Source organism: Pituophis catenifer, unplaced genomic scaffold (genome assembly GCF_029215685.1).
Source record: "Pituophis catenifer annectens isolate HBS135680 unplaced genomic scaffold, rPitCat1.0.hap2 SCAF_17, whole genome shotgun sequence".
NCBI classification, from domain to species: Eukaryota; Metazoa; Chordata; class Lepidosauria; order Squamata; family Colubridae; genus Pituophis; species Pituophis catenifer.
Genome location: NW_027256897.1, coordinates 12,264,168 through 12,290,918, shown reverse-complemented (window position 1 = coordinate 12,290,918; position 26,751 = coordinate 12,264,168). Strand labels below are relative to the sequence as shown.

Genomic DNA, 26,751 nt, shown 5'->3' with positions numbered 1-26,751 from the left:
GCTGGGGGTTCGCAGGGATTCGGGAGAACCTCTAGCTAATGTTCTGTGCAGTTCGGAGAACCCCCAAAAACCTACTCCTGGCTGGCCCCTCCCTGCCCACTCTGCCCCAACCTGCGGCCCGTTTTGGATGCAGGTAAGTGCAGGGTGTGTGTGGAAGCTCGGGGAGGGCGAAAAATGGGCCTTCCCAAAGTTTAGGAAAGCCAAAAATGGCCCCATTTCAGGCCTCTGGAGCCTGGGGAGGCCATTTTCGCCCTTCTGGAGGCTTGAGAAAAACCTCCAGAGCCTGGGGAGAGCAAAAAGCCTCCCCCCCCAGCCATGGTGCAGGAGGCTGACTAGGCCACGCCCACCATGGCCACGCCCACCCAGCAACCAGGCAGAGAACCCCGTGCTAAAATTTTTGAAGCCCACCACTGACCGCAGGACCCTGCAAATGGCTGTGATTGTGGCCGCGTTGCAGGGGATCGAAGATCGAAGTTCGGCTCACGTGGCCGAACTTGTGTCAGAAATTCGAATCCAGGTCACAAGCCAAGGTAGGTCTGTTGTAATTTTGACCTGCAGTAGCTAAGCAACTGTAAGTCATGGACTGTCCGTAGGTTAATAAGCAAAACGGAGCTGAAACTGGTGCAGCAACATTTAAGACGAGGGGAGATGACTGCAAAAATCTGCCTTCTCCCAAGTGGCTGCTTAAAGAAAACAGCATAAATGCTTTTCTAACTACGGTTGTGTTGGCACTTCAAGCTGCATTTACTCTAGTTCTGACATAAGAAGGAGAAGCGGAGGCGTCTGGAAAGGGACGTTTTACTTTTCACCTACTTATTTTCCCTGGAGATAATATCCCCTAGGAGATGGGATGGGAGGGGGGAAATTCCTTTGAGTTGGAGCAGTAGATTAGGGGTAGAATGACTTGGAAGATGGCCAATGAGTGCAGGGGAATGGGGAACGGAAAGGGAGGATTTTGGGTCTGGAAGTCAGTGTTGGCTGCGATGGAGTCAGAATTAGAATGTCGTGCTTAATAAATGGGAGGTTTTCTTCAAAGACTTTGTTTGAAATGCAATATATTTGAGACGACCTCGAAACCTGAAAGGCTGTGTTTCCTCTGGATGTAGTGTGTTGCCAGAAGAAGCTTTGCTGGGAAACAGACATGATGAGCATGACTGGGACAAGATTTCCAACATCAATGTGAGTCCACCCCAGTCGCTCTGCCTTGTGCCTCCAAAATCTTCTGCGGGAACAGTGGAGCGAAATTTAGCCTGGAAATGAAATTTCCCCTGTAAATGTAAATTGATGACCATTTATTCCATCTTGCATCCTCCCTAGTTTGAAGGAACACGCAATGCCAAAGAGCTGAGGAAATACTGGCAAAATTGTGAGCATCCCAACATCAACAAGAAGGAATGGGATGAGGAGGAGATCGAGAAGCTGAAGGAAATCGCTGTCCAGCACGGCGGTCTGCATTGGGAAGCGGTCGCCCAAGAGCTGGGGGTAAAGCCAGCGACTCTAGCCAGGATGCGGTAGAACAGGGGTGTCAAACTCGAGGGCTGGGGGCAGAGGTGGGATTCACTTACCTTCCCTACCGGTTCGCAAATATGAGCGCGCGCTGGTGTCCATGTGAACCAATGAAATAAATGCACATGTGTGCAGCAGCTCTGACCTCCTCTACCTCCCCCATTTCTCCCCCTTTCTGGCCTGCCATTCCCCACCCAACCCGCTGCTTCTACTCCTTCCCCAGACGCAGCGCACAGCCTTTCAGTGCCTCCAGAAGTTCCAGTCCTACAATAAAGATTTCAAACGGAGCGAATGGAGCCCCGAAGAAGACCAGATGCTCAGGCAGCTCGTGCAGGAAATGCGAGTTGGGAATCACATTCCTTACCGGAAAAGTAAGCCACCTCCCTGGGAGAGGGTCCTGATTGTAGCACCCGCTGTCAAGGTTCCCTTGGTTGACAAACCCAACCAAGCAAGCACTTAATGGGTCTGGATGGGCAGGAACAGGCTCAGACTCAACCCCTCCAAGACTGAGTGGCTGTGGATACCGGAATCTCATGATCTAGTATCCCCATCACTTCGGATGGGGGGGGGGAATTGCTTACTCCCTCTGAAAGGGTTCGTAATCTTGGCATCCTCCTTGATTCACGGCTGTCCTTGGTGGATCGTCTGATGACCGTGACCAGGGGGGCTTTTGCACAGGTTCGCCTGGTGCGCCAGTTGCGCCCTTTCCTAGACAGGGATGCCCTCCGTACAGTCACTCATGCTCTCATTATTTCTCGGCTGGATTACTGCAATGTCCTCTACATGGGTCTGCCTTTGGGGTGCACCCGGAGGCTCCAGCTGGCCCAGAATGCGGCTGCGCGGGTTGTTACGGGAGCTTCCCATTACTCCCGTGTAACACCTCTCCTGCACGAGCTGCACTGGCTGCCGGTGGCTCTTCGGATCCGCTTCAAGGTGCTGGTACTTACCTATAAAGCCCTTCGTGGCATGAGCCCGGGGTACTTGCAAGACCACCTCCTACTAGCCTCCCACCGCCCAGTGCGCTCACATAGGACTGCTCTCCTCCGGGTGCTGTCGGCCAGACAATGTCGGCTGGCGGCCCCCAGGATGAGGGCATTCTCTGTGGTTGCACCGACCCTCTGGAATGGGTTACCCACCAGCCTCCGGATGGCCCCTGACCTCTGCATTTTCCGTGCCGACCTGAAGACATGGCTTTTTCAGCAAATTCCCTGATCTGCCACGAGGTTTTAATTGTCTGGGGATTTTAAATTGGCTTGTTTTAGCACTATTTTATTGTTATGTTGTTTCTATTCTGTGAGCCGCCCCGAGTCCTACGGAAGAAGGACGGCATATAAATTTGATAAAATAAATAAATAAATAATGCAAAACTTTATTAAAGTACATCATTTTGGCACAGAATGAAAGCAAAACCAACTCTGGCTAATTCCCGGACAGTTCAGTATAATTAAAGTATAGAATCCTCCCTCCCTTCATCAGTGCAGGTCACATTGTCCAATTAGGTGTCCAGGTGTTATGGGAAAATCTCCACGACTCTGGCAGACACCTGCTGGTATGTCCTTGGTTCCCATGAGACTGTTTCTTGTTATCGTCTGGAATACACATTCCAGTCTCTCCCTCCCAGAAGTGTGGACTTCCAGGTCCCAGAATTCCCCAAGAAGCCAAGTTGGTTGGGGAATTTTGGGAGCTGAAGTCTACACATCTTCACATGGCTAAAATTGGGTAACACTGGTCTAGATTCTTGTATATCCTTCCAAAATGTCCCCGGTGGGTATTTGAAAGCCAAAGATGCGAGGAATTTAGGTGCCCAGGCTTGAGATGTTGGAGCAGCTGATCTTGAGAGGCGCCTGGTTCAGGTAAGGCGGGGAAGCCCTCTTCTGCGGGAGGGAGCAAAGCAGCTGCTCCAGTGCTGCACATAAGCGACGATCAAGCCACAGAGATTTTCTGGTCCAGCAAAATGCTGACTCCAACTGTTGCCTGTTCCACAGTGGCATACTACATGGAGGGGAGGGACTCTGCCCAGCTGATCTACCGATGGACCAAGCGAGTGGACCCCAACTTAAAGCGAGGCGCCTGGACGCCAAAGGAGGATGCTGTAAGTAAGGGCCCTTTTCCGTAGGGAGGCTCAACAAACACCTGTCAGCTAACTCCCCTGGGAAAATTGCTCTGTAGCACCATGTGGGCATCTCCACCAGCTCCCTTTTCTTTCTTTCTTTAATACATTTTATTAATTTTCTATTAATTACATTTCTTAGTGTTTAATAAACATTGTGTTGTCTGAGTATTTAATTTGCTTAACAATACATACTACATTCTTAACCTCCACCCCATTTTTCCAACCACTGGTAAAATAAGTTCCATGTTTGATAATATTCCATGTCTTCTTTCTGCTTGATTTTCAATCTCTATCCATTTCTGCACAGTCTAGTATCTTCTTAATTATCTCTTCACCTTGAGGTGTTCCTTCATCTTTCCAATATTGTGTGAAGATAATCCTTGCTGCTGTTAAGACATGTAATATTAAATAGATACTTTTCTTATCAAATTTTTCTGTTATCATCCCTAATACAAACAATTCAGGTTTTTAAAATCTACTGTATTTTTTGGAGTATAAGATGCCCCTTTTTCCCCCCAAAAAGAGGGTGAAAATCTGGGTGAGTCTTATACTCCGAATGTAGCCCTGCCTAGCCTCTCAAACGGAGGTTTCAGAGGCTGAAAAAAGCCTCAGAAACGAAGCTTCAGAAAAAAAGCCTCAGAAACAAAGCTTTAGAAAAAAGCCTCCAAACAGAGCTTCAGAAAAAAAACCTCTGAAAGGATGTTTCAGAGGCTTTTTTTCTGAAGCTCTGTTTCGGAGGCTTCCAGAGGCAGGAAAAAAAGTTTTTTCTGAAACAGTTTCAGAAGTTTCAGAGGCAAAAAAAAAAAAAAAAAAAGCAAGGCACAGAGCTCACAACCAAGGAACCTGTTGCTAAAATTCACGTTTGAGAACAGCTGATTGGGGGTATTCCGGAAGGCCGATCCACCCGCCAATCAGCTTTTTTCTTATTTTCCTCCCAAAAAGCTAAGGTGTGTCTTAAACTCTGAAAAATTCAGTACATGTTTCCCTGATATCTTTTCTAGCCAACTGTGTATTTTTGCCCAAGCTCCCTTTTGATTCCCTCAGTTGCTGCTGTTTGAAGGAGGGCAGGACCACCTCTCTTCCTCCGCCGGCAGCACATATTCACCTGCCCCCCCTCCCCCTTTTTCCTTATTCTTCCAGTTACTCCTGAAAGCCGTGGAAAAGTACGGAGAGCGGGACTGGTATAAAATCCGGGCGGAAGTGCCTGGCAGGAACGATCTGCAGTGTCGAGACAGGTAGGTCCCACCTGAGCACTTTGGCTGTTGGAGGGTTGCTACTCTGCCTGCCCTGTGTTACATCCAATACCTAAGGGGCTGCCACAGAGAGAGGAAGGGATCAAGCAGGGGTGAAATGCTCCCGGTTCGGACTGGATCGCCCGATCCGATAGCGATGGTGGCGGGTGGTTCGGAGAACTGGTAGCAAAAGTCCCTGCCCCCCCCGCCATGCCCAGCTGAGCCGCGCGATCATCAGAAGCTTTTTTTTTTTTACTTTTAAAAACATTTTTTCTTCTGCCGAAAAAATGCTTTTAAAAGGCTCTGACGATCCCAGCTGAGTTGCCTGATCGTCAGAGGCTTTTTTTTTCTTTTAAAAGCAAAAAAAAAAAAATGCTTTTAAAAGAAAACAAAAGCCTCTGACGATCAGGCAACTCAGCTGGGATCGTCAGAGCCTTTTAAAAGCATTTTTTTTTCCTACAACCTCTTCAGGCCGAAGAGCTTGTAGAAAAAATGCTTTTAAAAGTTTTTTTAAAAAAAATATTTGGCCACACCTGGGGCCAAGCTATTCTCCAAAGCACCTGAAGGCCAGACAAGGAACAATGGATGGAAACTGGTGAAGGAGAAATTCAGCCTGGAAATGAGGAGGAACTTTCTGACGGTTGTTAAATGAATGGGGTTGAGTAATACCTTTTCTTTCCTCTCCACCTATGATTGCAGGTACTTGCATTCCTTGCACTATGACATAAAGAAGGGGAAATGGAGCGAAGAGGAGGAAAAGAAACTGATTGAACTGACTGAAAAATACGGCAGGGGTAAGGGGGGGAGGTTTCCTGACCAAGACTGGGGTTTGGGGAGAAGCTTGAGGCCTGTGCCTTTGCCCTGTTCGGGGGGGGAGGGGGGTTCAGCAGGCCCTAGAGCAGGGGTGAAATTCAGCAGGTTCGGACAGGCTCTGGAGAACCGGTAGCGGAAATTTTGAATAGTTCAGAGAACCAGCAAATGCCACCTCTGGCTGGCCGCTGAGCTTGTCAATCAGAAAGGTTGGGGGTTGGACTATATGACCTCCAAGGTCCCTTCCGGGCTCTATTCCATTCTAAAACCTGATGCACTTTCCATTGTTTTGATTTTTACACGGGTAGCAGAAAGCTGGCTAAAGGCTTCTGCGACCGGCGCTTTAAAAATCGAGGCTTGTCTTGCATTTATGGACATCATCATCCGTATTGGATGGCTTCTCAAGTTTTCTTAGCCCTTTTGCTGCAAGAAAGGCAGGCTGATTTCTGAGAGTAACCCTCAGAGAGGCTGCCCTGTCCCAAAGGTGCTTTTTTTCAATAGGCAACTGGACTTTCTGGTTTTTTCTTTGAAGACGTTTCACTTCTCATCCGAGAAGCATCTTCAGCTCTGAGAGAAGTAGAGCTGGAGAAGCTTCTTGGATGAGAAGCGAAACGTCTTCAAAGAAAAACCACGGAAGTCCGGTTGCCTCTTGAAAAAGCACCTTTGGGACAACCCTGACCTGGATGACGGAGAAGCTCCATAGACAAGCCTGCCCTGTATTTACAGATTATTTTTTTAGTTCCAGGAAGTCAGGGGAGGAAGTGACTCCTTTGTTCTTTCTCTCTCTCTCTCTTTTTAGGCCACTGGGCAAAAATAGCCTCGGAGTTGCCCCACCGCTCTGGATCTCAGTGTCTGAGCAAGTGGAAAATCTTGCTGGGGTATCGAGTGAGTTTCAGCTCTTCCTTGCATGATTTTTCTTTTTCTTTCTTTCTTTTTTTTTTTTTTTTTTTTTTTTGAGAATGCCTATCTGTTCTGACCCAGCTCCCCAAACACGACAAAACCCTCTGAAGTTCACTCAAAGATTCCTTTATTCGGAGTGCCAGCAGCCCCGGCAAAAAGTTTTTCTCTCAATGCAAGTCTGTCCAGGAGGGGAGATGAATAGTTGTCTGCCACATCTATTCATCTCCACCCCCTGCCTTTTATCCCCAGAGCTAGGGTGGGGCTTCACTAGCAGTGCTGGTTCTTCCCTCGGCCCATAGATTTCCACTGCTCTCCTCTCCTCTGCCTTCTGTGCATCCGCGCATCAGGCACTGGACCCAGCTGTTCCTCCTCTTCTTCATCAGCCACCTGCAGACCTGGGGGCTGTTGACTCTCCATCGGAGGGCTGACGGACAGCCCAGGCTCCGCCTCTCTCTCTCTCTCTCTCTCTCTTTCTCTCTCTCTCTCTCGCTCTCTCTTTCTCTCTCTCTCTCTCTCTCTCTCTCTCTCTCTCTCTCTCTCTCTCTCTCGTTCTCTCGCTCTTCCAGCTCCATTCCCGTTTCCCCCTCGGAGCTCTCAGGTTGCCTTGATGCTGACCCTGACCCCCACGCCTCCCCCTTCTCCTCCTCCTCTGATTCAGGTGCTGGAGGGTCCAGCGGCCTGTTGTAAATCAGAGGTCCAGGCTTTTGCTCTGATCAAAGATGTCTCTCCCGCTCTCGCAGAGAGCTTTACTTTTTATACAGTTTTACACAGGCAGATAAAAAGGCAGGACAGCAACAGTGTTCTATTTGGACAAACTATTCACCCTGCCCCCCTCAAGATGCCATCCTCTCTAGGTGAGATGAGATAATACAGATCAGAGCCAAAACGAGATGATAGGCATGAGCTAAGGCAGCGTGTTGCTCTTAGCTTGGCACTACGAGCTTTGAGCTGCCTCTACAGCAGCCGATTGGCCACCACCCTATCTTTATGGGGCAGGTCCTGCTCCTGTGGGTCCCACCCAGATCTAAGGAAGGCCGCTTTGACGCTGTCGCGCTGAGGATTGGGTCTGACACACAAAAGGCTGAAGCTGGGCTGGTTGTGCCCTGTTAAAACAGGAGAGGTTTTGCAGTTGGAAAGACATGCCAAGAAATGCTACAGGTAGTCCTCAACTTAACAACAGTTCACTTAGTGACCCACTCAAAGTTACGACGGCACTGAAAAAAAGTGACGTAGGGCCGTTTTTCACCCTTACGACCATTGCAATGTCCTCATGGCCACGTGATAAAAAGTCAGACACTCACACACTGGTTCATATTTATGACCGTTGCAGTGTCCCGGGGTCCCATGATCCCGTTTTGCGACCTTTTGACAAGCAAAGTCAGCGGAGAAGCCAGATTCATTTAACAACCATGTTACTAATAACGCAGGCAATGATTCACTTTAACAACGGTTTACCGTGAAACAACGGTAAAATGGGGCAAACTCACTTAACCAATCTTTCGCTTAGCAACTTAAATTTGGGGCTCAATTGTGGTCGTAACTTGAGGACTACCTGTACTTTCTGCCCTTGTAAGATGCTTAAACTCAAGGCCCGCTGGCCAGATGCGGCTTGCGATGTGGTCAGATCCACCCTGCAGGGGCATCCTGGAAAATGTAAGGAGCCGGCCTACATCGTTTTGACCCGGTCTACTCAATGTAAAGAGGAAACTTGCCAGCAATTTGGGGAGTGTCTTCAAACTGGCCACACCCACCCTGCTGGCCACACCCATCCAGTCAGCCACACCCAGTGAGTGGCATCAAGCTGGCCACGCCTGCCCAGCCCCCCCCCCCCCCCCCGGGAGGTCAACCACAGCCCTGATGCAGCCCTCAATGAAATTGAATTTGACACCGCTGCTTTAGAAGGAAAGGATAATGCTGGTGTTGTGGTAACACACACACACAGAGCCTCCCAGAGTCCCTTGCTCTATGTTGCAGCTCTCGCTCTCTCCTTTGTGTTAAAGAGGTACAGGAGGAAGAAACAAGGAAGCAAACGTCATCCGAGGTGCAGACGTGTCCACCGATGGAGCTCCAGCCCCTCGGAGTCCAGCAGTGAATATTCAGACCTGGATTTGGATGTGGACGGTGCTGAGGAGAAGGACGAGAGGCCCAAGGCCCATCGGCCCAAAGGGGCCGGTCGCTGGAGAGTTCCCAGCCTGGATCTCTGGGTCCCTGCCAGGAAAGATCTGTCTGAAGCCAGCCCTGGAGAGCTGCCGGCTGTCACTCTGCTTTCCAAAGGTTTTGATGTCAACAGGAAGCGGAGGCTGGACTCTGGGGCTCTGCTGGGTCCAGAAGAGGGACAGAGGGCAGAAGATCTCGTTGCCCTCATCCCAGAGACTCCAGAATTGGCTCAAATGAAAGGGAACGAGGTAAAAAAAAAGGCACATACACACACACGAGATGTACGGTACCTAAAATCCCAGCTTTGGGTGACCTTTTCCGATGTTGAATGTGGTTCCCAGAGACCTTCTAGCATTGCCACTGAATTATCATTTTTGCAGAAGGGAAAATCCTAAAATTACTATTAAAATATGACTATGAGGAATCGTCCATCCTCATCGGCCCGTAACTCACTGAGTTAATTGTGAGTTAATTCAGCAAAAAGGGCCGTAGTCCTCTTCTCCTCCTTTCTGAAGGTCTAGTTGGGGTTTGGGCTGAAAAACATTCTGATCCTTGGTTTGTGATGGAAGTCCGAACAGCAGAGGTAGAAAGTCTGGTCAGCTTCCTCGCTTTTATATGAAACCTAAAGCAAGGATGGGGCATGACGGCTCAGCAGTTAAGACGCTGGGCTCGTTGGCTGGAAAATCGACAGTCCAGGTTTGAGACCCGAGTGTCATGCGACAGGGTGAGCTCCCATTACTTGCTCCAGCTTCTAACCATCTAGCATGCAAATGCAAGCAGATAAATAGGTACCCGCATTCTGTTTGCCTTGGTGAATAGTCATGTGGGCTCCAAAGTGTCTTTGGACAACACTGGCTCCCTCGGCTGAGAAACGGGGATGAGTTGGATATGACTGGACAGGGGAAGCTTTTATCTTTGCCTTTAAAGCAGGGGTGAAATGCTCCCGGTTCGGACCGAATCGCCTGATCCGGTAGCGATGGCGGCGGGTGGTTCAGAGAACCGGTAGCAAAAATCCCTCCCCCCCTCCCCCCATGCCCAGCTGAACCACACGATCATCAGAGGCTTTTTTTTTTACTTTTAAAAGCATTTTTTTCTGCAACCTTTTCAGCCGAAGCGGTTGTAGGGGGGAAAAATGGCTTTAAAAGCCTCTCTGACGATCCCAGCTGAGTTGCCTGATCGTCAGAGAGGCTTTTCAAAGAATTTTTTTCTGCAACCTCTTCGGCCAAAGAGGTGGTTAAAAAAATGCTTTGAAAAGCCTCTGACAATCCCAGCTAAGTCGCCTGATCGGCAGAGGCTTTTCAAAGCATTTTTTTGCAGAAAAAATGCTTTGAAAAGTTTTTTTTTAAAAAAGTTGGCCACACCCATCCAGTCACATTACCCCCACCCCACCAAGCTACGCCCACAGAACCGGTAGTAACAAATTTTATATTTCACCCCTGCTTTAAAGCAAGCATACAAGTTGAAGTTGAGGATTGAGGAGGAACTGAAATGTTCCTTAGTTCCCCATATTTGGGATTTTAATTGTAGTTCTAAATCAGCATTGGGGGGCAAGTTCAACTCCTGTGACATAGTTCAGGCTGGGAACTTTGGCAATCCAGCTCCAGTGTCCAAATTCCACTGTCTGTCCTGAATTTTTGAAGAATAAAAGGCAGGCAGGTCTCACGAGATGGTTCAGGAACCCATCCAGCACTTCTGAGGGCAAATCCCACCCATCCACAATCCCATAAATAAATCCCAAAATTTACCAGGCAGTTGGAAGTACGTGCAAAAAAAAGGAAGAGTGATATTTCCCAAAACTTCCCGGCCTGAGAACTATTACGTAGCACTTGGGAGGGTGGTCTTAGCTGCCTTTGACTTTCATGTGAAAAGAAATAAAAATGTAAGAGTTTCTGACCAGAGGTGGGATTGGAATGTAGCAACCGGTTCGCCCAGCAACGGAAATGTGAGCACGCCCGTCTGCACACGTGTGCAGTGTCACAAAACACGGCAATTCTCTCGCGCACCATCCATACATGTGTGTGATGTCAAAAAACACGGCAACTTGCTCACGTGTGCCATCCGTGGCATCAAAACCACAGCAATATAGGACAGGATTGCGCCCGATCGCCTCTACTGCTTCTCCCGAATCGGCTGAATACCACCTCTGTTTCTGAGCTACCCTCAAGGGGATTTTTTTTTTTTTTTTGTGCTTTAATTTATATGCCGCCCTTCTCCGGAGACTCAGGATGGCTTACAATGCATTAAGCCAGTGGTCCCCAACCCACGGTCCGCGGACCGGTGCCGGGCCGTGGAGTACCTGGCACCGGGCCGCGCAGCGGCCGGGGGACATGAACGCTGCAGCGCAAAGGCTCCTGGGCCGTGCGCAATGGGCCGTGCGCAAAAGCTCCTGGGCCGTGCCCCCACCCCTGCGCGCGCTCAGCGGGCCGCGTCGATAAAAAGGTTGGGGACCACTGCATTAAGCAATAGCCTTCATACTTTTGTATATTTATACAAAGTCAGTTTATTGGCCCCACAATCTGGGTCCTTTATATAATTCTTATATAAAGCCTTCCGTTAAGAACAAGTTGAACTCTGTTGGATTAAGGATATAATTCTTGTTTAAAAATTGAAGTATGAGTTCTCGTTCGGTTGTGTTTTGTTCCTTTTTCCCCCTTCTTCCTCCTTTTCTGCAGAATTCTGGGAAGGCGAGGGATGCGTGGAGGGTTTCCTTGGCTTATGTGAAAAGTGTCCTGAGGAGGAACAGCTATGAGCAGCAGAGGAGAAAGGTAAGCTTCCTCTGAGCACCCCACTTTACTTTTCTTTTTTTGATTTTTTTTTATTTTTTAAACAAAACAAAACATAAAACAACCATCATTCATTACAATTACAGAAAGTGTATCGATCGGTTACAATTCTTTTTTTTTTATTAAAAAGTTTTATCAAGTATTACAATAATTTTTTCCCATCCCTCCTCCCCCCCTTCCCTCCTCCACCCACCCCCCATCCCTCATCCCCCCTCTCCCTCCCCCCCTCCCCCCACCCCCCACCCCGGACTTCCCAGAGCAAATACAGGGTATAATATTTAACAAACATAAACTAAAATATGCTAACTTTCTGTAATGTCCAAACTCCCTCTTGCTCTTTAACTCCCCTTTCAACTAACAAAACATAATTCAAAAAGAAAATTTTGGTTTCATTCATAAACTATTTGAAACTTTTTAGTCCGATATTTGTTTTGAATATAGTCAATCCATCTTCTCCATTCTATGGATATATATCTTTCATTTGAATGGTCCTTCAAGTATGCTGACATTTTTGCCATCTCTGCTAAATTCACTACTTTTAACGTCCATTCTTCAATAGTAGGTAAGTCTTCCTTCTTCCAATACTGCGCCACCAGAAGTCTGGCTGCTGTTATTAAATTTAAAATCAATTTAGTCTCTATGACTGTACAATCTGTAATTATACATAACAAAAAGAAATGTGGAGTAAATTTTATCTTCTTTTTAAAAATGTTTTAGATAATCCACCATATTTTTATCCAAAATGCTTAAATTTTTTTACATGTCCACCATATATGATAATATGTAGCATCATCACATTTGATCGGTTACAATTCTATTGTGCTTGATCCCATATCCAAAATTTACAGGTTATTCAATTTCTCTTATTTGACCATTTATTATATCCCTTTATATTATTATTCTCATTAAACAATTATTTAACAATGGCTTATCTCCCATAAAAAAACGCTTCATGTATTTTATTATTGCATTTATTTCATATTTCATTTCCATGCTTTATTATCTAGCCATTGATAAAATAAATCCCATATCATATAATATTGTTTGTCTTCCTGCTCTCTCATTTCAAATGTCAATTTACTCATTTCAGCACATTCCATAATTTTCTTGATAACTCCGTCTTCCGTAGGTATTTCCTCCTTTTTCCAGTTTTTAGCAAAAACAATTCTAGCCGCTGTTAAAACATTCACAGCATCCCGCGTTTCAAGGAGGGAGATGATGTGGGGTTCCCCTATGCCCAAAAACTCGGATCTGGGACCTTTCAAGTCTGCCTGTCGCTTCTGTTTATTGAAGTATAAGTAATCCTTGACTTATGACCGCTAGCTTAGCGACTGTTTGAAGTTGCAACTGGCTGGGCTTAAGGGTCTGAAGTTATGACCGCTGAGCCCCAAAGTGCAGTCACATGGCTGAACTTCGGCCACACTTGTGGCCGTTTGCAATGTCCCATGGTCATGGGACCACTTTTTCCACTCCTTGGCTGTAAATCAGCACTTCTGGTTTTGGTAAAACTACCCCCATAAGCGAATTATTGGTTTACTTCAGAACCACAGCATTTGCTTAACAGGTGCTTCAAAAACATCGGAAAATCACGTTTGTGAAGCTTCTCAGTCCCAAAGGTGCATTTTTCAGGAGGCAACTGGACTTTCTGGTTTTTCTTTTGAAGACGTTTCGCTTCTCATCCAAGAAGCTTCTTCAGCTCTGACTGGATGATGGTGGGGAAGGGAAGGATTTATCCTCCTTGCAGACAGCCGGTCATTTGCATCCTTTTTCCCAAGCCTCCCCCCCCCAAAAAAGGATGCAAATGACCGGCTGTCTGCAAGGAGGATAAATCCTTCCCTTCCCCACCATCATCCAGTCAGAGCTGAAGAAGCTTCTTGGATGAGAAGCGAAACGTCTTCAAAGAAAAAAACCAGAAAGTCCAGTTGCCTCTTGAAAAAGCCCCTTTGGGACAATCGTAAAATTATGCAACTGACCTGTTTTACGGTTATCGCAACATATGACCGTAATGGTCAGGCTCCTTTACAGTCATACGCCAAGGACTTCCTGTACATCTGTTTCCAGTGGAGGACTCCAAGGGCTTGTAGGAAGGTTTCTCCTCCCTCACCCTCTATAAATGGGTTTAGGATATAGGGCAGGCCAGGGGTCGGCAACCTTAAACACTCAAAAGAGCAAATGTCCTAACCGGAAGCCCCCCATTTAATTCTGGAGCTGACCAGAAGTCTGGTTCCTCCACCATAGAGTCTCCTCCTAGCGCAGCATCATTTTCCCTCTACCAGTCCTAACTGAAAGCCCTATCAATTGTGGAGCTGACCGGAAAACCTGTCCCTCGCCATAGAGTCTCGTCCTGGCACGCCTTCCTTCCCCCACCCCAACCGGAAGCTCCTCTCATAATTATGGTGCTGACCTGTGTCAGGGAGCCACAGCGAGGGATGAAAGAGCCACATGCAGCTCCAGAGCCACAGGTTGCTGACTTCTGGGATAGGCTTTGGGGCACCAGATTTAAAATGGGATTTGCTTATGAAAGGAAGGGCTGGAAGACGTATTCAGCTGGATGGCTTGAGGGAGATGTATGTCTTCGTACCTCAAGGTCCCGGGAATGAGGTCCTCATAAGGCCAGACGTTCAGCGGACGAATCCTCCGTGCACAAACATGTCTTATTCTTTGTCCTTCCCAGCGGGAAATCAGAAGAAAGAAACGCTTTGCCTCCAGCTCCTCTGTTGGCCCCAGAGGTTCCCAGTTGGCCCCGCTGGCCACTCTGACGAATGGAGCTGGCCGGCAGAAGGACGGGATAAGGAAGACGACCCTCTACCGGAGATTGATGGTGGCAGTCACGCCCTGGGCTGGGAACATGGTGCAGGAGTGGGCCCTCCGGATGAAGGAGGAGGCTTCCCGCAAGTCAAAAGGTACCTGCGATCCAACAAGCAGCCTCGCGTTAAGGAAGCCTCGAAGGGTCAATTTAGAGAGGGTCGTAACGCCATCAAGTCCAGTGTCGTCCTCGGTGCAGAAATCCCCATGAAAATATCCCTGCAGGATGGCTCTTGAGACTCTCTGGCTCCATTCTTGGACCGCGTTAGGAAGAGGCCACTCGGGAGGGCAGGATAGCAATAACACTTAGACTTACCCTGTTTCTCCCAAAATAAGACAGCCCCTGATAATAAACCCAATCGGGCTTTTGAGCACATGGCAATAAGACCAAGCGCTTATTTCAGGGTTCAAAAAAATATAAGACAGGGTCTTATTTTCGGGGAAACACAGTATATACCGCTTTTCAATGCTTTCCAGCCCTCTCTAAGCGGTTTACAGAGTCAGCCTCTTGCCCCCAACAATCTGGGTCCTCATTTGACCCACCTCGGAAGGACAGAAGGCTGAGTCAACCTTGAGCCAGTCAGGATTGAACTGCTGGCAGAGGGCAGACTTATGGGAGGGAGGGAGGGAGGGAGGGAGGGAGGGAGGAAGGAAGGAAGGAAGGAAGGAAGGAAGGAAGGAAGGAAGGACGGACAATAGCAATAGCTCTTAGACTTATGTACCGCTTCACAGTGCTTTACAGCCTTCTCTAAGCGGTTTTACAGAGTCAGCCTATTGCCCCCAACAATCTGGGTCCTCATATTATCAACCTCGGAAGGACAGAAGGCTGAGTCAACCTTGAGCCTGGTGAGATTCGAACTGCCAAATTGCAGGCAGCCGGCAGTCAGCAGAAGGAGCCTGCAGTACTGCACTCTAACCACTGCGCCACCATGGCTCATGTGATGAGGGCAGAAATAGGAATTATGTCTAGTTAAATGAAAAGGACTAGGGGTGACACAATAGCAGTCTTCCAATATTTGAGGGGCTGCCACAAAGAAGAGGGAGTCAAGCTATTCTCCGAAGCACCGAGAGGAAAAAGAATGCAAAGGGTTTGAGAGCCTCTTTCTCTTTCTCCTTCCAGCGGACATGATCTTCAGGCAGATGCAGACGGCCCACCTCACAAGCACACCTCTGTTCACGTTCCTGATTCAGGTGAAGGTCGCCAGCCCCTGCGCCTCTCCAGGGCTGCAGCCAAGTGGCCTCCAGTCAGGCATCCTTGGGGAGATGGGGGGGGGGGGAACCAGGCTGTCTCAGTTCAGGAGGGGCAGGAAGTCAAAAGTCTCCAGAGGAGCTCCATCCAGATTTGCTGGGATTGTCCAGCATGGGAATTCGTATCTTCGCACAACTGGGCCTCAGTTTCCACCCTGATCCTGGCTTATCTGGGGTATTCGGCTCATCTATTTTTTGATCCAGATTCAAAGCCTCTGAATTCTCTGAAGAGGAGAATAGAAAATGGAATAGAAAGTGGAATAGAATAGAAATAAAACTGAACAGAACATAAATAGAAATAGAAATATAGAAATAGAAATAATAGAAATAGAAATAGAAATAATAGAAATAGAAATAGAAATAGAACAGAAACAGAAACAGAAATAGAAATAATAGAATAGAAATAGAAATAGAAAAAGAAAAAGAAAGAAAACAGAATATTAGAAATTAGAATAATAGAAAATAGAATATAGACTAGAAAAACTTTATTACTTTGAATGTTGGCATTCATTAAAAATGAAATGTCCTTGCATACAGCTCTTAAAGGGTCAGCACCTCCAATTTTACACTAACATTGGCTGCACAGACATGCTTTTCCCATGATGCCTTTCGCCTCGCCCAGAGACTAACCCCTCACTCTGATTCTCTCAGCTCCTTCATATCGACGTGGACGGCTGCATGAAGGTGATTCAGAGAAGGAAATCCCGGCAGCCGGAGCTGCTGAAGGCCATCGTTGCGCCTGTGGGCAACAGCAAGCAGGTCTGGCATCCTTTGCGTCTCTTCTTGAAGACCAAGGGGGGAGAAGGAGGAGGAGGACGGGCAGGGCAAGATCATTGTTAACGGAGAAGCCATGGAGAGCTGGAATCTCTGCTCACCTTCATCCTTGGGGGCTTTTCTTCTTGTTAGAAGTCCTTCACATCAATTAGGGTGGATAGATTTTTCCAGAAATCATAGATCAGAAATAGGTAGAGTGGTGCAGTGGGCTAGAGGTGAAGCTCTTGCCTCAAAATTAGGAGGCTGTGAGTTCGATCCTAGGTATTATTTATTTTATTTATTAGTCCAATTTATATGCCGCCCTTCTCCGTAGACTCAGGGTGGCTTACAATGCATTATAGCAATAGCCTGCACACTTTTTTGTATATACCTGCTTATTAGGGCTTTCGCCCCCCCTGCCCCCAAGCCTTGTTGTTAATTTACCTACCTCGAAAGGATGGAAGGCTGAGTCAACCTTGAGCCTGGTGAGATTTGAACTCGCACTAATTGCAGGCAGCTGGCAGCTAAGTGCTAGCGCTTAACAGCACTTAGTCCGCTGCACCACCAAGGTAGAGGCAGATATTTCTCTCTCTCGGTACAATGAGAATATATCTGCTGAACAAAACTCCGCATTGGCAACAGGAAAGGCATCCGGCCAATAAACACTCTTGCTAGCTCCATTCGATTGCCCAGACTCCACCCTGCAAGGGATTATGGGGTTGTTAAAAGAAGATGATGATAGATCAGAAATAGGTTCATAGTTTACTAAACAAATCCCCCAAGCGGAATACCTGCTTTTCAAGCAGGAAATCTGAGGTCATTGCCTGCATTTTTAGTGTGGGAGAGTTTGGGCAAAAACAATTGCCCCTGTTAGATAAGCACAGGGACAGGGGAAGAGACTGGATCTAACCTGCCAGTCTCTGAAGCCGATTCTTTTTTCTTTTGTAGCCCTCGTCTTCACAGGATGGCAAAGGTGTGTGTGTCTCCTTCTGTTTTTGCTTCCAGTGTCCCTGCAGAGCTGGGGGTGGAGGGTGCTGTTTCCTGGCCTACTTTGCAGTCCTTGCCAGGTCCAAGTGCCAATCTGTGGGCACGAGACGAGAGCGCATGCCAAGTCCAAAGAGCATCACCAGCCTGGGAGTAAAATGGGACACTCGGGACCTGTGCTCAAATCTCAGGCTCCAAACCCCTCGGGCTGCTGTCAGAGGCCTTTCCTTGCCCTGGATCTCATTGTGGCCCCTGCCTGGATGCTTCCTACCTGACTCCCCCAGTAGCAGGAGCAGATGCCCGAAGGTGAAATTGAGCCAATAGAGGGTTCTAGCGCAGTGGCTGGCTGAGATTTCAGAGCCAAAGGGCGGACAAAGGGAGGACTCTGTGAAGTTAGGCACTGACTTGGAAGGATGGAGGGCCCTCCGGCAGAGAGGAGAGCCTTGGCCTCTAACAGGGTTGTGTCAGGGGTGAAATACTACCAGTTCGCTCCAGTTCGGGCAAACCGGTAGTGATGAAAACTACCAGTTCAGCCGAACCGGTAGTTTAAAAAAGCTACTGGTTCCTCCGAACTGATATTTCCAACGATCAGCTGTTCCGCAGGGTTTAGCTTTGCTAGAAAGCAGGATGTCCCGCTTTCTAGCAAAGCTAAACCGCGCGGCACAGCTGATTCCCCCCCCCCTGCTGTTCTTACCTTCCAAGCCTCCTTTTGGTGCGTACTAAAGGGGGCTTGGGAAGGTAAGTAGAACAGCAGGGGGGGATCAGCTGTGCCGCGCGGTTTAGCTTTGCTAGAAAGTGGGACATCCTACTTTATAGTGAAGCTAAATTGTGCGGCACAGCTGATAGCAAACCAGTTCAGATTTCACCAGTGGGTTGTGTCCTGTCTCCAAGTGACGCAGCTGGAGGGAGGGTTTTGGGAAGCTAGTTTATTTTTTAGTGGAGTGGCTGCAAAAATCCCAAATTTGAGCTTCTGCTTTATTTCTGCCCAGCTCAGCCTGGCCTCCCAGCGGCCAGCAGCCAACCCAGCAAGAAGCTGATTCCTCTGAAGGCTAAAGAGGGGCCCGTCCCCACCAACACATGGAAGGCCCGTTCGCCACCTGGCCCGGCCCCCAAGCTGAAAACCGTCTCGGAGCTGCTACGGGAGAAGAGGCTGCGCGAACAGATGGCCAGCAAGGCTGCCCAGAAGAAGATCTTCCTCGCCCCTCAGCTGCTCCTCTCTACCTCTGTCATGGTCCCACAGACAAGGGGTCCCATCGCCCCGTTGGCCAACGGCCCCCACGCTCTCACGGCCAGCCAGGTGTCACCAAGGCCGCCTCCTGCTTTGGCTTCCGGGACTCTGGGGCCATTTCCTGGAAGGGATTCGGCCTCCCTTGCAGACCTGGCGGGGGGCTCTCAGGAGAGGACCCTTCCCTGCAATGGGGACAAAGATGAGGCCGCTAGAGAAGAAGGCAGAGATGGCGGCCAAGAGGGCTTTTCGCCTCAGAGAAACCCTGAAGTGGCCGGAACACCTGCTGGACCTCCTGCTAATGTGAACTCCATCCTGGCAGATGCCCTTTGCCCCACTCCAGCCTCTGGTGCTTTACCCCACCTGGTAGCTGCCCAAGCACAGCCCAGTGCAGTTGTCCAACCCACCCTGCCCATCAGTTGGGTGGTGACTCCTCAAGGCCTTCTCCCGATCACCCTGGTGAGCGTCCCCAGTCAAGGAAAGCCACTGGCCAGTGGCACTCCGACAAATCCCAGCCAGCTGGCAGAGACTTCAGTCGAGATCCCCGCCGCAACTATGGAGGTTCCGGTGATGGAGGGGCCCCCCATGCAAGCGGCCCTTCCTTCCGGCTGCCCACAGAGCGATGCGGGCACTCGGCTGATGGATATCCCCCCTCCTCCTCTGCCACTTCTTGGGAACTCCACAGTACCACGGTACCCTCCACCCGCTGCTGGTGCCGGGACATCTTCCTTGCCTGGAGGGACTGCTGCCAGCACCCCCTATTCAGAGGCTTTGCCTCAAGGCCCAGCCGCTCTAGATGTCCCCTCCGACACAGCACTGCAGGCGTGCCCCATGCCATGTCCACCCCAGGAGGGCGCGGCCTCCCCCCTTTCTCGTCTCCTTTCCCTAGAAGCAGAGCCGGCAGTGAAGGCATGGGCCAAGGAGAGCCAGGGGGTGAGGGCTCCCTCGCTGGGAAGGGGCCTGCCTTATCTGCCCCCGTTTCTGTGCAGCTTGAAAACGCTCTCAGCGCTGCTGCTAAATAAACCGTCCCTGGAGCAGAGCGCTGCCTCTCTTCTGGACCCCGAAGGGCGGCGGGAAGAGGCCAGCCAGGCAGACCTGGAGGCCTTGAGGCACACGGTGCGCCAGAAACTCCAGGACAACCCTGCCTATCAACTCCTGAGAGAACGGTTCTTGGCGGCCTTCAGTTTCCCAGCTGCTCTGGCCGCGCTGCCTCCTCCCAGGGTGGCCACGACCCTCTCGGGGGGCAGGTGGTGGGAGAGCAGCCAGGGAGAAGAGTCCAGCTCGTCTTTGGAAGAGGAGGAAGAGGAGGAGGAAGGAGAAGAAGAGGAGGCTGAGAGAGAACCCCAAGGAGCAACCAGAGATGGCCCTGCTGAGACAACGGAGGCCAATGAGGAACTGGAGGTAATCTTGGTGGTGGGAATCCTTAATAGAGATATTTTAGTGCTTTTTTTTCTAAGTAGACCTGTGATATCTTAGCACAAATATGCAATTTAAGAGCCATGGTGGAACAGAGGTTAGAATGTAGTAATGCAGGCTGCTTCTGCTGGTCACCGGCTGCCAGCAGTTTGGCAGTTCGAATCCCACCAGGCTCCAGTTGACTTGGCCTTCCGTCCTTCCGAGTTGGGTAAAATGAGGACCCAGATTGTTGGGGGCAAGAGGATGACACTGTAAAACTGCTTAGAGAGGGCTGGAAAGCACTGTGAAGCGGTATATACTGTAAGTCTAAGTGCTATTGCTATTCATGGCCACACCTATAAATTGACTCTGGGTGAGAAACAAGGAATAAAAACTCCAACAAAGAAAAAAAATACAAATGAACAGCTACAAGCAGCATAACACATCTCTGAAGTCTTAAAGAAATTGGTTTGTAATTCGTTTTAAGAACGGCGAAACAATCAACAATAGGTCAATTTGGAACCACACCCAAAATTGTCCAACGATCGATCAAGATTGTGGGCCCTTCTGCAAGGCCAAGAGAGCTGAAGGCCCCTGGATCTTGGCGGGATGTTGTTCCACAGGGCAGGTGCTGTGATGGAGAAAGGAGGACAGCTGGGTTCCCCAAAATAATGCTGCTTAAGTAAAAGGGGAATCCCAGAATGTGCCCAACCCCTCATTCATGCTGGAGTGAGCAAAAGCAAATGGCGGACAAGTGGTCCTGTCCGCCATTTAAGTAACCTAGACGATAGGCTCAAGATCCAGATGGATCTTGACCTTGGGTGAAATGCTCCCGGTTCGGACCGGATCGCCTGATCTGGTAGCTATGGAGGCGGGTGGTTCGGAGAACCGGTAGCAAAAATCCCTGCGCCCCCCCCCCCCCCATTGCTCAGCTGAACCGCCAGATCATCAGAGGCTGTTTTTTTACTTTTAAAAGCATTTTTTTCTACCACCTCTTCGACCCAAAAAAATGTTTTTAAAGGGGAAAAAAAGCCTCTGCCGATCAGGCAAGTCAGCTGGGATCGTCAGGTTTTAAATGAAAAAAAAAGAAGAAGCTGGCCACGCCCACTCAGTCATATTACCCACCCAGCCACGCCTACAGAACCGGTAGTAACAAATTTTACATTTCACCACTGATCTTGACAGACTTGAACACTGGGCCCTATCTAACAAAATGAAATTCAGTGTAGAGAAAAATCAAGTCTTACACTTAGGCATGAAAAACCAAAAGAACACATATAGACTGGGTGAAACCAGGCTTAATAGCAGGAAGTGTGAAAGGGATCATGGAATCTTAGTGGACAACCAGTTAAATATGAGCTATGCATGTGTAGTGGCAGCCAAAAAATCCAATGCAATCCTAAATTGCATTAACAGAGGGATACAGTCAAGATCAAGGGAGGTACTAATACCCCTCTACAAAGCCTTAGTAAGACCACACCTAGAGTACTGCATCCAGTTTTGGTCACCACACTATTAAAAAGATGTCGAGACTCTAGAAAGAGTGCAGAGAAGAGCAACCAGGAGGATGAGGGGACCGGAGGCTAAAACATACGATGAACGATTGCAGGAACTGGGCCTGGCTGGTCTAGTGAAGAGAAGGACCAGGGGAGACAGGATAGCAGCCTCCCAATATTTGGGGGGCTGCCACAGAGAGGAAGGGGGTCCAGCTATTTTCCAAAGCAAATAGGGTTGTGTGCTTAGTCTGAGCAGAGTGGCCTTCCAACCTGTAAAACCAGCACGATAAGTTGGTGGAAGCCAAAAAAAAAAAAAAAAAAAGGCTCTGGGTATAGAAAGCTTAGAATAGAGATGTCCAGATAAAGATATCGGGACCTCCCCCTGGGTATGAAAACGTTTGTGTGTGTGTGGGGTGTGTTTGAATCTTCCATGTTTCTTGGTGACCAAGAAGAGAATTGCCCAATAGTAGCATTCTCAGATTTGGCTCTGCCAGTTGTGGGAATCCTGAGAGTTGAATTCGCTCATTGGGAATTTGGGGGGGGGGGAGACTGAAACCACGGAGCAAAGGATGCAGGCAACATGCCAGGCCAAGGAATCCGCCTGTGTCTCGTGCTGCATCTGTGAATCTTGTCTTCTTTTCAGGAGCCTGGAACGGATGTCGACTCAGACCACAGCAGCCCAGTCAGAACCCGGAGAAGCCGGCGGCTCCGGAAAAGAGGAGTCCCTCTGTGACGGCAGCAGCCCCTTTTCTTCCATTATTCTCTTTATTCCTAAACCTGAGCGTGTGTTTCTGGGGAGTTCGGTTGCCCTCTGGACTTCATTGTTCCTGTGTTTGGCCCAGAGATGAAACCCCAAAGCCAAGGGAGGGATCGAGTTTTTGGGGGCGGCAAAATTCTACCTCTGGCATCTTTGCTACTGGGCAGATTTTGACAATTATGAGCAGCATCTCCTGTCTACAGATGCGGGGAAATTGCCTTCCTTACTTCTAAAGCTGCCTTCACCAATCTGGCGTAACCACAAAGGCGAGGATTGCGGCTTCCAGAATTCCCCAGCTGACATGATCAACACAGAGAATTCTGGGAGTTTGGAGGATGGAAACTTGGCGGACATTGGCAGGAGTCCTAGTTGTCCACCTGCAGTGTGAACACCGCACTGCCTGGCAAACAAACAGCCTTTTTGCTCTTATTTGCGACAGTGGGACTGTCCCGACATTCTAGATCTGGTGTTAAGCCATGATAAGGGTTTGTTTTGTTGGGACCTGTAACTTTTTGTGTTGCAGCTTCTTGTGGGCTCCCTTCTCCCTCACACCAACTCCCAAGGATACTTCAACCCAGTGATAGGAGTGACCTTCAAGGAAGTTATTGGCAGTTGTTCTGTCGACTTATGGGGGTCCTTGGAGGAAGCTATTTGGGTTATACAGACTGCTTCTCATTTTGCTTCCCAGAGCACAGTGTGGTCACAGAAAGGAAGCAAAATTATACTTCTAAAATGTCTTGTCAGTTGAATCCCTGTTTAGCCTCGTGCGTGAGTAAGCAAACAATGGGCTCCCACAATTGGAATAGCAGCTGCTTCGAACACGTGTTTAATTTTTTTTACTCTCTTCCAAGTTGAATTTGCCTGTTTTGCATTAAAATCTTTGTGTTTCACGAGACTGGGTTTCATTTCGGACCATCCGGTAGGAGAGATGTTAGCAGGGGAAGCTTCGCATGTGTGAAAGGCAGGATTAAGTAGTTCTGCTCACCCAAATTGGCCAGTAACAGAACAACAGAATTGGAAGGGATCTCGGAGGTCTTCTAGTCCAACCCCCTGCTCAAGCAAATAGAATTCCAGACAAGTGGTTGTCCAGTCACTTTCTAAAAACCTCCAGTGAAGAAGCACCCACAAGTTCTGGAGGCAAGCTGTTCCACGGGTTAATTGTCCTCGCTGTTAGGAAGTTTCTCCTTGATGCTTTCACTGTTGCACTGTGGTCTCTGTTTGCATCCTCCTGGAGCTAATCTTGAGAGAGGGCTTTATATATACAGTAGTGGCCAAAATTGTGGAAAACTTTTGGGAAAAGTGTATTTTTGATGGCTAATAACACCACTTTTTTGGGGGGGAGTTTGAAGATAATCCTGTTCCACTGCTGGAATGGCCTGGGAATAGCCCAGACCTTCACCCAATTGAAAATCTATGGATTTTCTGACTAAAGAAACGTGTTAGTCAGAAGCGACCCAGCAATAAAACCCAGTTAATAGAAGCCATCATTCAATCTTGGTTTAACATGATAACAGCTGCAGAACTAAAAGACTTGGTTATAATTCATTCTAAAGGTTACCCAACAAAGTATTAACTGACATGGTGATAGTTTTTGCATATCACGTTTTTTCTACGTGTTTCACTTTTCTTCTTTATACTGTAACTGCTATTCTAATAGCAAATTCTTCATAAAAGTTATTGCATTACATTCTTGATTAAATAATCTTTCCATTGATGTATACTTTTATGGTACTATTCCCCCCAAAAATGGTGTTATTAGCTAGTTTTAGAAAAGACACTTTTCCCAAAAGGTTTCCACAATTTTGGCCACTACTGTATATAATTTGTATAATCTTGTTCTACTCTAACAAGTTGACATTTCTTTTATACACAGATACATAGTACAAAAAGATAATACAAGGTAATCCATAAATATCCACAAAATATTTAAAAGTGTTAAAAATTTAAAAATATCATTAAAAAAATATTCCCGTCTGATTTATTTGTAATCCACAAAAGGAGGTAGAATGATCAGATTTTCATTTTTTAAAAAATAATTTTTATTAAAGTTTTTTTAAAAACAAACAAACACAGGTATTTTCATTCGCATCAGTAATCCATATTTATACATTTTCTTTCTTAATATATCTTTTATACATATATTTGTAGTATAGCATATATATAGTTATAATATATTCTATTGATCTAAATATTTTATTTACATTTAACATAAACTTGTAAATAATTTCCTTTCCACAATTTTTATATCTTCCCATTTGTTTCCATATTCCTCCACCTAATTTAACCATTATTTAGTCTTTCTTTGTCCCCCCTTTTTCCCCCTTTTCCTCCAACCATTTATACCATTTCTCCCAGACTAAATAATATTCTGTTTAATCTTTTTCTTGTATCTCCTTTGTGAGCTTATCCATTTCCACACACTCCATAATTTTTCTAATCACATTGTCTTCTGATGGTATATCATTGTTTTTCCAGTTTTGGGTGAAAACTATTCGTGCTGCTGTAATTATGTGAATGATTAAATATCTTATTTCTTTTTCATATGACCTGGTAATTATTCCCAGTAGGAAAATTTCTGGCCTCATTTCTATTTGTTGATTTATAATTTCTTCTATTTGTGTTTTAATTATTTGCCAAAATTGTTTTGTCTTATGGCAGAACCACCACATGTGATAATAAGTTCCTTTTTGGTGTTTACATTTCCAACATTTTCATTTTTTTAAGGAAGCTCACATTCAAGGAATTAACACGGTTTTCCCCTTGCATGTATTCTTCTGGTGTTTTTTCAGATTTTCAATTCTAGTGAAGTTCTTTCCACACTCCAGACATTCAAAGAGTTTTCCTCCTAAGTGAACTACTTGATGTCTATAAAGGTTTCCGCTGTCATAGTAACCCTTTCCACACGCCAAGCATTGATACGGTTTTTCTCCTGTATGGATCCGTTGATGTCGCCGGAGGTTTCCACTGTCAGTAAAACTCTTTCCGCATTCCAGGCATTTATAGGGTTTTTCTCCTGAATGGATAAATTGATGTCTAAGAAGGTTGCTCTTCTGACTGAAGTACTTCCCACACTCCGGGCATTGGTGCCCTTTTTCCCCTGAATGGATTCTTAGATGGGTATAAAGGTTTGCCAGCCAATTGAAGCTCTTTCCACACTCCAAGCATTGATGTGGTTTCTCTCCCGAATGGATTATTTGGTGTATATTAAGTCTTTCCCTCCTAATAAATCTCTCTCCGCACTTCAGGCATTTATAGGGTTTTTCTCCTGAATGGAGCCTTTGATGTCTGTAAAAGTTTCCCGAAAAACTGAAGCTCTTTCCACACTCCAGGCATTTATGAGGTTTCTCTCCTGTGTGGATCCTTTGATGTTTATAAAGGTTGCTGCTATGACTGAAGCTCTTTCCACACTCCAAGCATTTATGAGGTTTTTCTCCCATGTGGGTTCTTAGATGGTCTTTGAGGTTTTCATTTCTTTTGAAGGATTTCTCACATTCCGGGCATTTAAATTTCTCTCCCATGTGGCTCCTTTGATGTGCATAAAGGTTTCCTCTCTGACTGAAGCTCTTTCCACACTCCAGGCACTTATGAGGTTTCTCTCCTGAGTGGATTATTTGGTGTGTATTAAGTCTTTCCCTCCTAATAAATCTCTTTCCGCACTTCAGGCATTTATAGGGTTTTTCTCCTGAATGGAGCCTTTGATGTCTGTAAAAGTTTCCCGAAAAACTGAAGCTCTTTCCACACACCATGCATTTATGAGGTTTCTCTCCTATGTGGGTTCTTAGATGGTCTTTGAGGTTTTCATTTCTTTTGAAGGATTTCTCACATTCTGGGCTTTTAGATTTCTCTTGTAAGTGGATTCTTTGATGTGCGTAAAGCTTCCCTTTCCAATTGAAGTTCTTTCCACATTCCAGGCATTTGTGCAATTTCTCTCCTTCCTGGATCTTTTGGGGACTCCTGAGTTCTCTGCCTGTTATGAAGGATTCTCCGCCCTCTAGGCCCATCTCGGGGTCTCCGCCTGTTTTCTTCTCCATGCAGCTCCCTCCAGGCAGCCCCCTTTCCCAGGGTCCCGCTTGGCTCATCCCGCCTGCAGCCCTGGAGGTCCAGGCCTATCCCCGCGGTCTCCTGGGGAAGCGGTGCCGGGACTGGGCAGAACAGCTCCGTGGAGCCTCCTCTTCTCTCAGGTGGCGCTTCTTTCCTTCCTCCACCGGGCTCCTCCGTCTTCCTGAAGGGGCAAAAGAGAAGTGGGTCACGGCTTTGTCCCCTTCCCCAGAGGGCAGTTCCAGGTCCGCCTGAGAAGGAAGGCTGAAGCCTCCGCCTCTTCTGGACAGGCCAAGGCTGGCACAGCGTCCACCTCACCGTCTGCCCACCAGACCAGGCCTCGGGCTCCTTTCTCCGGGATCCTCTCTGACTGTGACTCCCAGCATCCCCTGCGCCCTATCTAAGTCACAGAAGGTCGAATGAGCAGCAGTGAAGCCAATTTAAGAGTTGGCTGAGAGACCATATAGTACAATGATGGCTAACCTTTTTGCCATCGTGTGCCAAATGCGGGGGGGGGAGGGGTTCGTGCGAGTATGTGCCCACACCCAT

The 26,751-nt window shown here is 47.6% G+C and overlaps 2 protein-coding genes across 2 annotated transcripts in view; one reads left to right on the top strand and one right to left on the bottom strand.

Moving 5' to 3' along the window:
• The window catches only part of SNAPC4 (small nuclear RNA activating complex polypeptide 4), a 36,334-nt gene extending 12,621 nt beyond the window's left edge, over window positions 1–23,713 (top strand). The window contains exons 8-22 of the mRNA XM_070955515.1: window positions 1,107–1,179; window positions 1,318–1,482; window positions 1,730–1,877; window positions 3,492–3,598; window positions 4,760–4,854; window positions 5,551–5,645; window positions 6,461–6,546; window positions 8,562–8,966; window positions 11,391–11,483; window positions 14,176–14,404; window positions 15,427–15,497; window positions 16,206–16,313; window positions 17,256–17,280; window positions 18,281–19,917; window positions 22,051–23,713. Coding sequence (XP_070811616.1) covers window positions 1,107–1,179; window positions 1,318–1,482; window positions 1,730–1,877; window positions 3,492–3,598; window positions 4,760–4,854; window positions 5,551–5,645; window positions 6,461–6,546; window positions 8,562–8,966; window positions 11,391–11,483; window positions 14,176–14,404; window positions 15,427–15,497; window positions 16,206–16,313; window positions 17,256–17,280; window positions 18,281–19,917; window positions 22,051–22,140 — 3,427 coding nt within the window. The 3' untranslated portion in view covers window positions 22,141–23,713. The remainder of the gene's footprint in view (window positions 1–1,106; window positions 1,180–1,317; window positions 1,483–1,729; window positions 1,878–3,491; window positions 3,599–4,759; window positions 4,855–5,550; window positions 5,646–6,460; window positions 6,547–8,561; window positions 8,967–11,390; window positions 11,484–14,175; window positions 14,405–15,426; window positions 15,498–16,205; window positions 16,314–17,255; window positions 17,281–18,280; window positions 19,918–22,050) is intronic.
• A 532-nt stretch (window positions 23,714–24,245) lies between these two features.
• Window positions 24,246–26,341, bottom strand: LOC139325586 (zinc finger protein 345-like). Its single transcript, XM_070955519.1, has one exon. It carries the CDS (start codon window positions 26,241–26,243, stop codon window positions 24,900–24,902), a length of 1,344 nt encoding a protein of 447 aa, XP_070811620.1. The 5' UTR covers window positions 26,244–26,341; the 3' UTR covers window positions 24,246–24,899.
• Window positions 26,342–26,751: the final 410 nt, after the last annotated feature.

What these genes read in the sequence shown, in the direction of transcription:
- LOC139325586 (XM_070955519.1), bottom strand. Translation starts at nt 26,243, where the DNA reads ATGAGCCAAGCGGGACCCTGGGAAAGGGGGCTGCCTGGAGGGAGCTGC.